Here is a 12717-nt window from a genome sequence, read left to right as displayed (position 1 = left end):
TAGTTGTGCGAAAGCAGCTGCCATATCCACGGGCAGTATATGGGTCCCCTTTCCTAGTTCAGCCAGAGACACCCCCCCCACACACACACACAAAGCAAAAGCTGTGGGGGGGGGGGAGGGGGTTTCTAGTTGCAGCCTGTCCCAGGGCAGGGCCCCCTCTTGGTACAGACAGGAAAATCAGGGGTGGGGGACACAGCTTGTCCAAGGTCATTTGGCCAGCAAACTGTGGAGCTGACTTCAGTGTGCAGACCCTGGCCTGAATTCTCTCTCACACAGCCCATGTTCCTCCTGCCTATTCATGGCATCCTCTGCCTCTTTCACTGAGGGTCCCCCTTGCTGGGGCCAGCTGCAGAGCCTACCTCCTCCTATACTGTGGAGACCACTGTGTCTCCCATCTGGGCTCCCCTTTCACCATCTTCTGAAGTGTTTCCCATACCCCCAATTCAGGGTAGCCTTGCCCCCCTTCCCAACTCCAAGTCCCCCTCCCCTATTCCGCAGCCGGCTGCAGTTTCTTGAGGCCTCTCCTGGTGGGTCCCAAGCTATTAGGGAAAAAGTGTACCTCCATTCAGGAGTCTTCTATCTCTACCTTCTGCAGCACCCATCATGAGTCCATTTAGGATTACTTTGCTCCCTCCCTTATTCTGGGCCATCTCCAGACACGCTACACCCCCTATCTGAAGGTCCTAACTTTCAGGAAAATTTTGTGCCCCCCCATTCAGGGGTCCCCTCATCCTACTGACTACAGAGTCATCCATCACTCCATCCCAAAGGCGACCTGCCCCTATTCCCACCAGGACTCCTTGTCATCTCCCCATTTCGGACCCCTTTTCTGTTTCCGAACACAGTAGCAGGGTCTTCGGACTCGCACCCAGGGGTCCCCGCCATTCCACTCCAGGAGTCCTCTACCCCCTAACTCGATCTCAGGGTGGTCCTCTGACGTCGCGTTGATTCCCCTTCAATCCAGAGTCCCCCTGCCCCGCCCCTCTCACTGCGGCGGAGCTGCCGGACCCGGGCCGCGGGGGAGGAGGGAGAGAGGGCGGGGCCCTCCTCCCCCGCCCCCCCCAACTGCCTAGGGGCTGGACCCGACCGGGCTGCTATAAAAAGGCCGGCATCCCAGTGCTGCCGCAGTGCCGCCCGCCCCGTCTCGGCCTCGGGCTTCCCCCTCCACCGGCGGCCGCACCTGCTCCGGCCATGATGAGCTTCAGCGGCGCGGACGCGCTGCTGGGCGCCCCGTTCGCGCCGCTACATGGAGGCGGCAGCCTGCACTACGCGCTGGCCCGCAAGGGCGGAGCGCGTTCTGCTGCCGGCTCATCCAGCGGCTTCCACTCCTGGGCTCGGACATCCGTGAGCTCCGTATCGGCCTCGCCGGGCCGCTTCCGCGGTGCAGGAGCCACCTCGAGCACCGACTCGCTAGATACGTTGAGCAACGGACCGGAGGGCTGCGTGGTGGCAGCAGCGGCAGCCCGCAGCGAGAAGGAGCAGCTGCAGGCGCTGAACGACCGCTTCGCAGGCTACATCGACAAGGTGCGGCAGCTCGAAGCACATAACCGCAGCCTGGAAGGCGAGGCGGCGGCGCTGCGGCAGCAGCAGGCGGGCCGCTCCGCCATGGGCGAGCTGTATGAGCGAGAGGTACGCGAGATGCGCGGTGCAGTGCTGCGCCTAGGCGCGGCGCGCGGCCAGCTGCGCCTGGAGCAGGAGCACCTGCTGGAAGACATCGCGCACGTGCGCCAGCGCCTAGACGACGAGGCCCGGCAGCGGGAGGAAGCTGAGGCGGCAGCGCGCGCACTCGCGCGCTTTGCGCAGGAGGCTGAGGCGGCACGCGTCGAGCTGCAGAAGAAAGCGCAAGCACTGCAGGAAGAGTGCGGCTACCTGCGGCGTCACCACCAGGAGGAGGTGGGCGAGCTGCTCGGCCAGATCCAGGGCTGCGGCGCCGCGCAGGCGCAGGCGCAGGCCGAGGCGCGCGACGCCCTTAAGTGCGACGTGACGTCGGCGCTGCGCGAAATCCGCGCGCAACTCGAAGGCCACGCGGTGCAGAGCACGCTTCAGTCGGAGGAGTGGTTCCGAGGTTTGTAGGCGCGCGGTGGTGTGGGCGGGGGGCGCCCCCTGGTGGCCTGGCAGGGTGGACTCCCAGGGTGAAGGGGGCAGGGCTGGAGGGTGTACTGCTCAGCTTCCCCTGCAAATTGCATTCCCCTTAGTTAAACGACAGTTTCACTCTGGGTCTCTGGAGATAACCCCCTTCCCTTCCCTGCAGCTCTGGGTTCTCCTTTGGCTGCCCTCCTCCAGGGGCCTTATAGCTGTCCTGAAGCTCTGGATCCCCTCTGTCCCCCCGCCCAAGATTGGATAACCCCACTCTGAGGCCCCTTTCCATCAGGTTCCTAACACAGTTCCAAAGCAGTGACGGCTTCTAGTCACAGGCACTGAGGACTCTTTGCCCTTCAAAGTAACATGCCTTCCCTGCCCAACACTGCCCATCCCCCTTGCCTGCACCCTGCAGGGGACCCCATTCTCCAGACTCCTATTAGGCTGCTCCCCAGTGAGGGATCATCACCTCAGCGAATGGGTATGTGAGGCTGAGGTGGCCCCTTAATGTCCTCTCTCCACTTGAGAAGCTGGGAGCCTCTTAAGTTCCCCCCTCCTCCCAACTCCATGATGCTCTGAGTCAGCTAGATTGCAGCAGCAGCAGCTCCGAAGCTGTGCCCAGCACCTGCAGGGTGACCTTGACTAACACTTGCCTTTTCTGGTTTTCATTTCTTTGGGGGTTAAAAGGGGAGGCGGTTGACCAGCTGAGCCTCTTACTCAGGGGAGCTATATGATCCTTCCTGAAACTCTGTATACAACTTTTGCATTTTTCTTGGGAGAGGGTGCAGAGGCTCCAGCGATTTTCAAACAGGTCTGTGATCCACAATGGGTAAGGGTCCTCACCCACTTTGATGGTTTCTAAGTCTTTGCCCAACACTAGCAGGGAAAGCCAGGAAAGCTAGAACTTAGATGCATGGTTTTTCCCATTACTTTTCCTCTCCTTTGTAGTGGCAGAACCTTCCCCTCCCCCATCTCTGCAGCAAGACACCTCCCACAGCAAACCTCTCTGCTCTCTTGGGCTTTGCCCTTCACATAGACAAACCATCCCAGGACTTCTGGCCCATCCAACTGGCTTCCCTTCTCCCTGGTCCACCCTCCCGACTCAGGCCCTGGGTGTTACTATTTTGGGATGCAGGATATTCACTTTCAGGAGATGTAGATTAGTCTCCAGACCTCCACTGATCCTGAGAGATCTTCTGGGAACCAGCAGCCCATTGCTCACAGGGGCCAGGGTGTGGCTGTCCTTGGCACAGGGACTCCTGTGCTAGAGAATGCACAGCCAGGTGGGGGAAGGGACAGAGGAGATGGCGCATGGGCCCCAGGCTCTGCGGTGACCTTGGGTTCTACAGAGGCAAAAACCTGCAAGAAAGGGGCTATGGCTATATAGTAGCTCATAGCACCTTTATACCTCCAAAGGTCACAGGCTTATTAACTTGTTCAGCCACATGCTCAGAGTTAAGCCCTGTACGCCAAGTTTCACATTTAAACACTAGCACCGCCAGCCCTTGCTGGGGAGCTGAACTGGGTATTAGGACCAGAACTGGGGGCTTCTTCTGCCTTATGAGTTTTCAGATCCTGAATTGGGGGAGACAATCTAATCTTTGGAACCAGATAGACACTAGATTTGAATCTTAGCTCTACTGCTTACTAGCTAGGTGGCCTTGGATAGTAGTAATTTGCCTATCACAAAGGTGGATTAAGAACCCAAGATGGCACCAGGCACCCAGTAGGTGGATTAAGAACCCAAGATGGCACCAGGCACCCAGTAGGTCCTCAACCCACGTGTGTCACCTTTTGGATCAGTAGAATCCAAATCCAGGTGTGTCTAACTCTGTTCCTTGTCTCCTTCTTCCCCAGTGAGGCTGGACAGACTCTCAGAGGCAGCCAAGGTGAACACAGATGCCATGCGCTCAGCACAGGAGGAGATAACTGAGTATCGGCGCCAGCTACAGGCCAGGACCACAGAGCTGGAGGCGCTCAAAGGCACCAAGGACTCATTAGAGAGGCAACGCTCTGAGCTGGAGGACCGTCATCAGGCCGATATCGCATCCTACCAGGTGGGTAGGGGTGGAGCAGAGACCAGACTACCTTACCTGGTTGGGTTATCCTGAACAAGTCACTGCCCCTCTCTCGGCAGGGTTGTGGTGGTGAAGACCATGGGCCTTGGAGTCAGTCAGACATATGAGGGGTACCACTGTGTCTTTCTAGCTGAGTGGCCCCAGGAGAGTTACCTGCTTTATCTGAATCCGAATTCCTTTAATGCAATGAAGAAAAAAAAAAAAGAATGCCCACTTTGCTCTGCAAAGGTTAAAGAGATGGGCAAACTTTTCATGAGCTGTGTGTGAGCCTGCTCAGCAGGGTCTTAGTCACAGTGCACATCTGGTAAATAATAACCAGTGTCTGGGAGTGAGCGTAGCCTGGGGAAGGCCTTGGCAGATTCCTTGCATTAAAGACAACTGGCAAAAGAAAATAACACTTTGAAAGAACGTATTATGCAAGTATGGTGATTGTGGATAAATTAGAGAACGGAGAAAGCAGAAAGGAGGCAATAAAAATCAGCCATAATGTTTCACTTTAAGCAGGGCTAAGTGAGCCTGGGGACGGGAGAAGCTTCCACTGGTATTTAACCTGCTTCTGTGTGTTGCTTCAGTCATCAGCTGCGGGTGCTTCCTCAGCCCTATCTGGCAGGCACTTGGGAGCATTGGGAGCCAAAGCAGACAAGGCTGTGTTCCTGCTGAGCATTTTCTAAGCTTAAAAGATCTGTAAAACGTCACCCATCATTCCTGGTGTGTTTCATTCGAGACCACTCCCCAGGTTGAGGTCATATACATACACGGCAGGATTTTTGCTTCAGCTGGTTTCCATGTCCATGAATGAGGCTGCCACAGCTTTGACAGCATGGCCCCAGTGAGACTGGCTAGATTGAACTGTTTTGGGTTTGCACAGTCTGCCCCAGCTTCTCTGGTGCTGAAGGCCAGGCACTGGCTGGTGCGTGACATGTGTGTGTGACCTCTCCTCCCCAGGAAGCCATCCAGCAGCTGGACACCGAGCTGAGGAACACCAAGTGGGAAATGGCAGCCCAGCTCCGAGAGTACCAGGACCTGCTCAATGTCAAGATGGCTCTGGATATTGAGATCGCTGCTTACAGGTGAGGTGGGCCAGGGGCCTTTGGGATGGTGGGGAGCCCTTGTGTTCTTATGAGAAGCGAAGCACTGAGTTTCAAGTTCCCAGCAAGGTGGCCTGCCTGTCTTAGCAAAAAGAATTTTTTTTATTGTGGTAAAATGTGTATAACACAAAATTTGCTATTTAACCATTTTTAAGTGTACAGTTCAGTGGCATTAAGTACACTTACATTGTTGTACAACAGTCACCACCATCTATCTCTAGAACTTTTTTCATCTTCCCAAACTGAAACCCTGTGCTTGATAATGAATAACTCCCCACTGCCCTTTCCTCCCTTCCTCTGGCCCTGGCAACAACCATCATCCTGATTTCTAAGAGAAATAAGTCTTGAGAGTGGCTTATTTTCATTCTGACAGTGATTTAGAGGATTAATGTTCCTCATCCCTCCCCAAATCCAACTGACTAGAGGTCTGCTTTGGAGGGAAGGAGATACTTCAGTTGTCAGGGGCCTTTACAATTCTCTTAGTGTTTTTTAGCTCCCTGAGCTTTGGTTTTCCGGGGAAATAAAATGGGGATGATAATAACAGTACTGTTGTTGGGTTGTCAGGAGGAGGTGCTAATCCAGTTCCTGAGCGGATCTCAGTACCGCTGGGTTGTCACAGAGCAAGCCCTCAGGAAATGGTAGCCAGGAGAAGGTCATGAGACCTCCCAATTTAGCAATCTCTTGCTAAAGAGCAGGCTGACCCCCTGAAGACCTGTCCCAGTTGCTGGCTGGTGACCCTTTACTTCTCACCTCTTGGGTCTAGTTTGTAATCTTGGTGCTCAGAGTGTGGTCCATGAACCAGCACAATTGGCATCTTCCACAAGCATGTTAGAAAGTCAGACTCTCAGGTCCCACCCCAGATTTACTGAATCAGAATCTGCATTTTAACTAGATCACTGGGGGATGTGTATGCTGTTAAATTTGCAAAGCACTGGTCTCTAGGGGTAACCCCTATACCTACTGTGAGGCAGGTACTGCCAGGTTCTTTTTATTCATTATCTCACTGAAACAATCCTCTGAGGTAGGGACTCTTAGTGACCCTCTTTTTGCCAATGAAGAAACTTGAGGCTTAAAGTGTTTGAGTGGCTTGGCTGAGGTCACATATCTACTGAGTAGGAAAGGGTAGAAACTGCTGCCCCCTCCCTATTCCTAAAACTCAAAGAATGAGAATATAAGGTGAAAAGAGACCCTTGACATTCCAATGGGTATATTCTGAGACCTGTTAATCACAAATTTATAAATGTGGAATTGTTTGCTCAGGCTCCCATCTTCCTCTTAAATGTTTTAGTTGAGGGACAATTAATGTAATTTTTGTTAATGCAGGTGCTCTCTCTTGAGGACCATGTTTTTGTGCATGTTAGGGGAGGTTGTTTTATAAGTTTCATACTTAGCTGCAATAAAACCCCAGTGCCATTGGGGTGCAGATTCTGGGTAGTTCCTGGGATGATTTGCCAAGTGACTTTTTCCGGTCTCAAAGTGCCCACTATTCACATTCCTTCCTCCACCAAAGTCCATACCGTTGGATTCTATGGGCCTTCAGAGTAACTCAAGAAGACCCCCAATCCATCGATCTGTTCTGAGTTAATAATAATAATGTGTTCCATTATCCATTCTGCAGAAAACTCCTGGAGGGCGAAGAGTGTCGGATTGGCTTTGGCCCCAGTCCTTTCTCCCTTCCAGAAGCACTCCCCAAAATTCCCTCTGCAGCCACTCACATAAAGGTCAAAAGTGAAGAGAAGATCAAGGTGGTAGAAAAGTCAGAGAAGGAAACTGTGATTTTGGAGGAACAGACAGAGGAGATCCAAGTGACTGAAGAAGTGACTGAAGAAGAAGAGAAAGAGGCCAAAGAGGAGAAGGGTGAGGAGGAGGAAGCAGAAGGAGGAGAAGAAGAAACAAAATCTCCCTCAGCAGAAGAGGCTGCATCTCCAGAGAAGGAGGAGGCCAAGTCACCAGTTGGAGCCAAGTCCCCGGTGAAGGAAGAAGCTAAGTCCCCAGCCGAGGCCAAGTCCCCAGTGAAGGAAGAGGCTAAGTCACCAGAAAAGGCTAAGTCACCCATGAAAGAAGAAGCAAAATCACCAGCTGAGGCCAAGTCCCCTGTGAAGGAAGAGGCCAAGTCTCCAGCTGAGGTGAAGTCCCCTGAGAAAGCTAAATCCCCTGTGAAAGAAGAAGCAAAATCCCCAACTGAGGTGAAGTCTCCAGAGAAGACCAAGTCCCCTGCGAAGGAAGAAGCAAAGTCCCCAGTGGAGGCCAAGTCCCCAGAGAAGGCCAAGTCCCCTGTGAAGGAAGAGGCCAAGTCCCCAGAGAAGGCCAAGTCCCCTGTGAAGGAAGAGGCCAAGTCCCCAGAGAAGGCCAAGTCTCCTGTGAAGGAAGAGGCCAAGTCCCCAGAGAAGGCCAAGTCCCCTGTGAAGGAAGAAGCCAAGTCCCCAGAGAAGGCCAAGTCTCCAGTGAAGGAAGAGGCCAAATCCCCTGAGAAGGCCAAGTCCCCTGTGAAGGAAGAAGCCAAGTCCCCAGAGAAGGCCAAGTCCCCAGAGAAGGCCAAGTCCCCTGTGAAGGAAGAGGCCAAATCCCCTGAGAAGGCCAAGTCCCCAGAGAAGGCCAAGTCCCCTGTGAAGGAAGAGGCCAAATCCCCTGAGAAGGCCAAGTCCCCAGAGAAGGCCAAGTCCCCTGTGAAGGAAGAGGCCAAGTCCCCAGAGAAGGCCAAGTCCCCTGTGAAGGAAGAGGCCAAATCCCCTGAGAAGGCCAAGTCCCCAGAGAAGGCCAAGTCCCCTGTGAAGGAAGAGGCCAAATCCCCTGAGAAGGCCAAGTCCCCTGTGAAGGAAGAGGCCAAGTCCCCTGAGAAGGCCAAGTCCCCAGAGAAGGCCAAGTCCCCTGTGAAGGAAGAGGCCAAATCCCCTGAGAAGGCCAAGTCCCCAGTGAAGGAAGAGGCCAAATCCCCAGAGAAGGCCAAGTCCCCTGTGAAGGAAGAGGCCAAGTCCCCTGACAAGGCCAAGTCCCCTGTGAAGGAAGAGGCCAAATCCCCTGAGAAGACCAAGTCCCCAGAAGCCAAGACCCCAGCAAAGGAGGAAGAAAGGTCCCCTGCAGACATCAAATCTCCTGAAAAGGCAAAAAGCCCTGTCAAGGAGGAGGTCAAGTCCCCAGAGAAGGTGAAATCTCCTGTGAAGGAGGAGACCAAGGCTTCTGAGAAAGAGGTCACAAAGAAGGAAGAGGCAAAGTCCCCCGTGAAGGAGGAAGAGAAACCCCAGGAAATGAAAGTCAAAGAGCCCCCAAAGAAGGTCGAGGAAGAGAAAGCTCCAGCCACACCAAAACCTGAGGAGAAGAAGGACAGCAAGAAAGATGAGGTGCCCAAGAAGGAGACTCCAAAGTCTGAGGTCCAGGAAAAGAAGGAACCTGCTGTGGAGAAGCCCAAAGAATCCAAGGTTGAAGCCAAGAAAGAGGCTGAAGATAAGAAAAAAGCAGTGACCCCAGAGAAGGAGGCGCCTGCCAAGGTGAAGGAGGAGGCCAAGCCCAAAGAGAAGGCTGAGGTGGCCAAGAAGGAGCCAGATGATGCCAAGGCCAAAGAACCCAGCAAAGCAGCAGAGAAGGAGCCAGAAAAGCCAAAGAAGGAAGAGACACCAGCAGCACCTGAGAAAAAAGATGCCAAGGAGGAGAAGACCACAGAGGCCAAGAAGCCTGAAGAGAAACCCAAAGAAGAGCCTGGCAAGGAGGCCCCCACACCTGGCAAAGCCAAGACGGAAAAGGCTGAGAAATCCTCTAGCACAGACCAGAAAGACAGCAGGCCTCCAGAGAAGGCCACAGAAGACAAGGCCTCCAAGGGGGAGAAGTAAGGCAGGGAGAAAGGACTATCCAGAACAGCCAAAGAAACTCAGGAGGGTCTGGGAGCTCAAGAGTTGACATAACAAATTTTCATGTTTTTCTCCCTTTTCTTTATATAAGAAACTCTGCTTAGACGATGGGGCCCTCCTTCACCAAACAGAAATTTCTATTAGCAATATGTTAGCAAGAGAGGGTATTCCCGACCCCCCAACTCCACACCCCAAACCCTCCCCAGGCGATGGACAATTATGTTATGATAGCTTATGTAGCCGAATGTGATATACGCCGAATGCCACATGTAAACACTTGAGTATACAAACTGACCCCCTCCTTTCCAAATAAGTGCATTTATTTCCTGTATGTGCAACTGACAGATGACCGCAATAATGAATGAGCAGTTAGAAACACATAATGCTTGAGATGTCTTAACTTATTCCTGAATGCCTTCTGTTTTCCAAAGGAGTGGCCGAGCCCTTGCCCAGAGCTCTCTATCCTGGAAGAGCTGGAGCAGGTGGGGCTGTGCACTGGCCACTGAATCATGCCAGGGCGCACTTTTCCACTGGAGTTCACTTTCAATTGCTTCTGTGCAATAAAACCAAGTGCTTATAAAATGAAAATATTTCTGTTGTTATTTATTCTCTTTCCCCAGGCAGGTTGGGGGACAGGGCCAGGGGAAGTCTAGATGTCACACTCAAGACAGCAGAGGACTGAGTAAGCATCAGAGGTCTCATGCAGGTATGGGACCAGTTAATGTGGCCTTTCTTGGGCTATTTCCTGGCATAAATCATGTGCCAGGCAATGTGCTTTATTTTTAGGATCTTGTAGATAAGTGGTCTGGTGTATGGTTTCACAGGGTGGTTCATGGATCACCTATATCAGCATCATCTGGGAGCCATATAAAAATGAAGATTCTGGATGTCTTGGTTGAGCATCCGCCTTTTGATTTTGGCTCAGGTAATGATCCAGGGTCATGGGATGAAGCCCCATGTCAGGCTCTCCCTCTGAAGGAGAGAAGATTCTCTCTCCCTCTGACACTCTCACCCTACTCACAGGCACACTGTCTCTAAAATTAAAAAAAGAAAAAGTAGATTCCTTGTTTCCATTGTAGACCATTGAATCAAAATTTGAGGGGTAAGCCTGGGAAAGTACATGCTTTACCAACTCCCACTTGATTCTGATGCACCCTGACACCTGAGAATAGGTGAGGTCCTTTGAATATTAAAGTCCATTTATAGAGCTCTATGTCCTCTTTTGTAAGGAGGGATGAGTCTTCTGAATGAGGGGCCATATGTTGCCAATTCACCTGTAGTGAAGACTACAGTCACCACCATTGGGAACAATCTGTCAGTAGTCCCTTAATTGAACTCCAGCATACTTCTCCAGACACGATTTTGAAAGTTGTGTTGTTCTGGTGGACTGATGTGAGGTCTTTACTGTAAAATCCCTGTGTGGTTTCCAACTTTAGCACTGTCATGACTCCTTGTGTTTGTTTTTAGCACTTCTCCTGGGAATTGCTTCTTTCTCTGCCCCAACCAGGTGGTTCTCAGAGCCACCATGTTTTCTAATTGCTCTATGCCACTGGTCACTGGTGATTGGCCCAAGAATGACCACGTGACTCCAGGTGAGCCAATGAGATCCCTTTCCCGGGATTTCAAACTTGAGACCAGATTGGCTGGCAGTTTTCTCATTGTGGAAGGTGGGAAGATATGGGAATCAGTAGCTATGGGCTACCATTTTTCCAGCCTTGAGGAAAAGGTAGTCTGTGAGAAAGGGAGAGATAGATGGACAGAGATAGATGGATAGAGACAAAATACCTAGAGAGTCATTATAGATTTCAAGTCCTTGATTCTGATGTTCCTTTCCAAGGCTTGTTGGCCATTCTTTGAGCCAATAAAGTTTTGCCAAAATTCATTTAGGATACTTTAGGATTCTGTCATATGCAACCAGAAGAGTTCTGAATAATGTAGTGACTGAAGGGGGCTGGTCACTGTGCTAGAACACAAATGATGATCTCTCAGGGAATGAGCAAGTAACTCCTCAAAGTTGTGCCCAAAGTCCACTCCTCAGCCCAAGGCCCACATCTCACTTTTGGCAACCACTTTCATCTGTTACAGGTCTCAATTTTTATTTTTTTAATTTATGTATTTTTAAAAGATTTTATTTTTTATTATTAAAAATGTTTTTATACATTTATTTATTTTTGAGAAACAGAGTGAGACAAAGTGTGAGCGGGGGAGGGGCAGAGAGAGAAGGAGACACAGAATCTGAAGCAGGCTCCAGGCTCTGAGCAAGCGGTCAGCACAGAGCCTGATGCAGGGCTCGAACCCACAAACTGAGATCATGACCTGAGCCGAAGTCAAACGTTCAACTGACTGAGCCACCCAGGTGCCTCAAAGATTTTATTTTTAAGTGATCTCCACACCCAACATGGGGCTCGAACTCACAACCCCGAGATCAAAAGTTGCACCAACTGAGCAGCCAGGAGCCCCATAGGTCTGAAGTTTTAAAACAAAGAGTATCAAGACAGTATACGGTGGTCACATTTAAACAAAGGGTCTTTAAATGTCATTTTAGAAACAGTTTTGATTGGCCCTTCAAGTTATCAAACACAACCAAGGACTCTGTGAAACCTGAGTATTAATTTTCTGAACAGTTCTTTCCTAGGGAAATCAGACCTCCACAGGCCCTGGCATATAGCTACACTACCTAAATATCAAGGGGGATCTAGGACCTAGGAAATCCCCATGTGTCTTTTCTGAAAAAAGTCACAATTAGTTGCATTCCCCAAATTGCTTATAATGATAACTACCATTTGTTGAAGTAATCATATTTTGCATTTTCCCATCCACATGAGAGTTTTTCAAGGTAGCTGTTCTGTTGCCTATTGTATAATGCTGAGAAAACTGGTGAGGTGAGTTGCCCAGTCATACGGCTAGTAAGTGGTAAAGCCAGGATTCAAACCTAGAACTCCAGAGTCTGTATGTTTTCTGTAGTAACCTGCCACAGAATCCTGAACAAGTTTCTGTGGTGTATCATTGGCTTAATTTTGGTCATCAGAGGACTGCTATGTAGGGTGACAACTGTCCTAATTTGTCTGGCATGGAGAAGTTTCCCAGGATATAGGGCTTTCAGTGTTTCAAACTAGGAAAGTCCTGGACAAATGAGGATGAACTGAAGGACAATGGCTGTGCAGCCCGTATCCAGATTGGAATGAGTCGGGGGGGGGGGGGGAGGGGGATTTCCAAGAAAAAAATTAAACTGATAAATTGCTTGACATGATCCATCATGTATAAAATTGGAAGTCTATTACTGAACTATTGGAGAGTGTGGGAAGATTTAGTCAATTCAAGGAAAATAAAACAAATAATAAAATAACTATAAGGCAAAAAATTATGTATAAGAGGAAGTGTAATATGCATAGTGAATCCAACAGGTAACAATATTCACATAAAGATAACAAAAGCAATGAATGTGGATTACACCCAAAGGTAAGATAAACATAAGGGAAAGATGGGGAAAGGGAAACTGGAGTGTGTAATTGATCAAAAACATTTATCTCTCATGCCAGTCTGGAGAAACTGCTTAAAACTGATAAATCAAAGGCCTGAGAAGCCATCAGACTAGAGGAGACTGAGGAGACATGATGACTTAATGCTGTG

The 12717-nt window shown here is 50.6% G+C and overlaps 1 protein-coding gene across 1 annotated transcript; it reads left to right on the top strand.

The window, feature by feature from the left end:
• Positions 1 to 1186: 1186 nt before the first annotated feature.
• Positions 1187 to 9652, top strand: NEFH (neurofilament heavy chain). The gene is made up of 4 exons (XM_007082601.3): positions 1187 to 2065; positions 3937 to 4136; positions 5103 to 5227; positions 6864 to 9652. The coding sequence occupies exons 1-4, from the start codon at positions 1192 to 1194 to the stop codon at positions 9067 to 9069; spliced, it is 3405 nt and encodes a 1134-aa protein (XP_007082663.2). The 5' UTR covers positions 1187 to 1191; the 3' UTR covers positions 9070 to 9652.
• The last annotated feature ends 3065 nt before the right edge of the window (positions 9653 to 12717 follow it).

Source organism: Panthera tigris, chromosome D3 (genome assembly GCF_018350195.1).
Source record: "Panthera tigris isolate Pti1 chromosome D3, P.tigris_Pti1_mat1.1, whole genome shotgun sequence".
NCBI classification, from domain to species: Eukaryota; Metazoa; Chordata; class Mammalia; order Carnivora; family Felidae; genus Panthera; species Panthera tigris.
The sequence above is the reverse complement of the archived record's forward strand: the minus strand, read 5'-3'. Positions and strand labels throughout refer to the sequence as shown.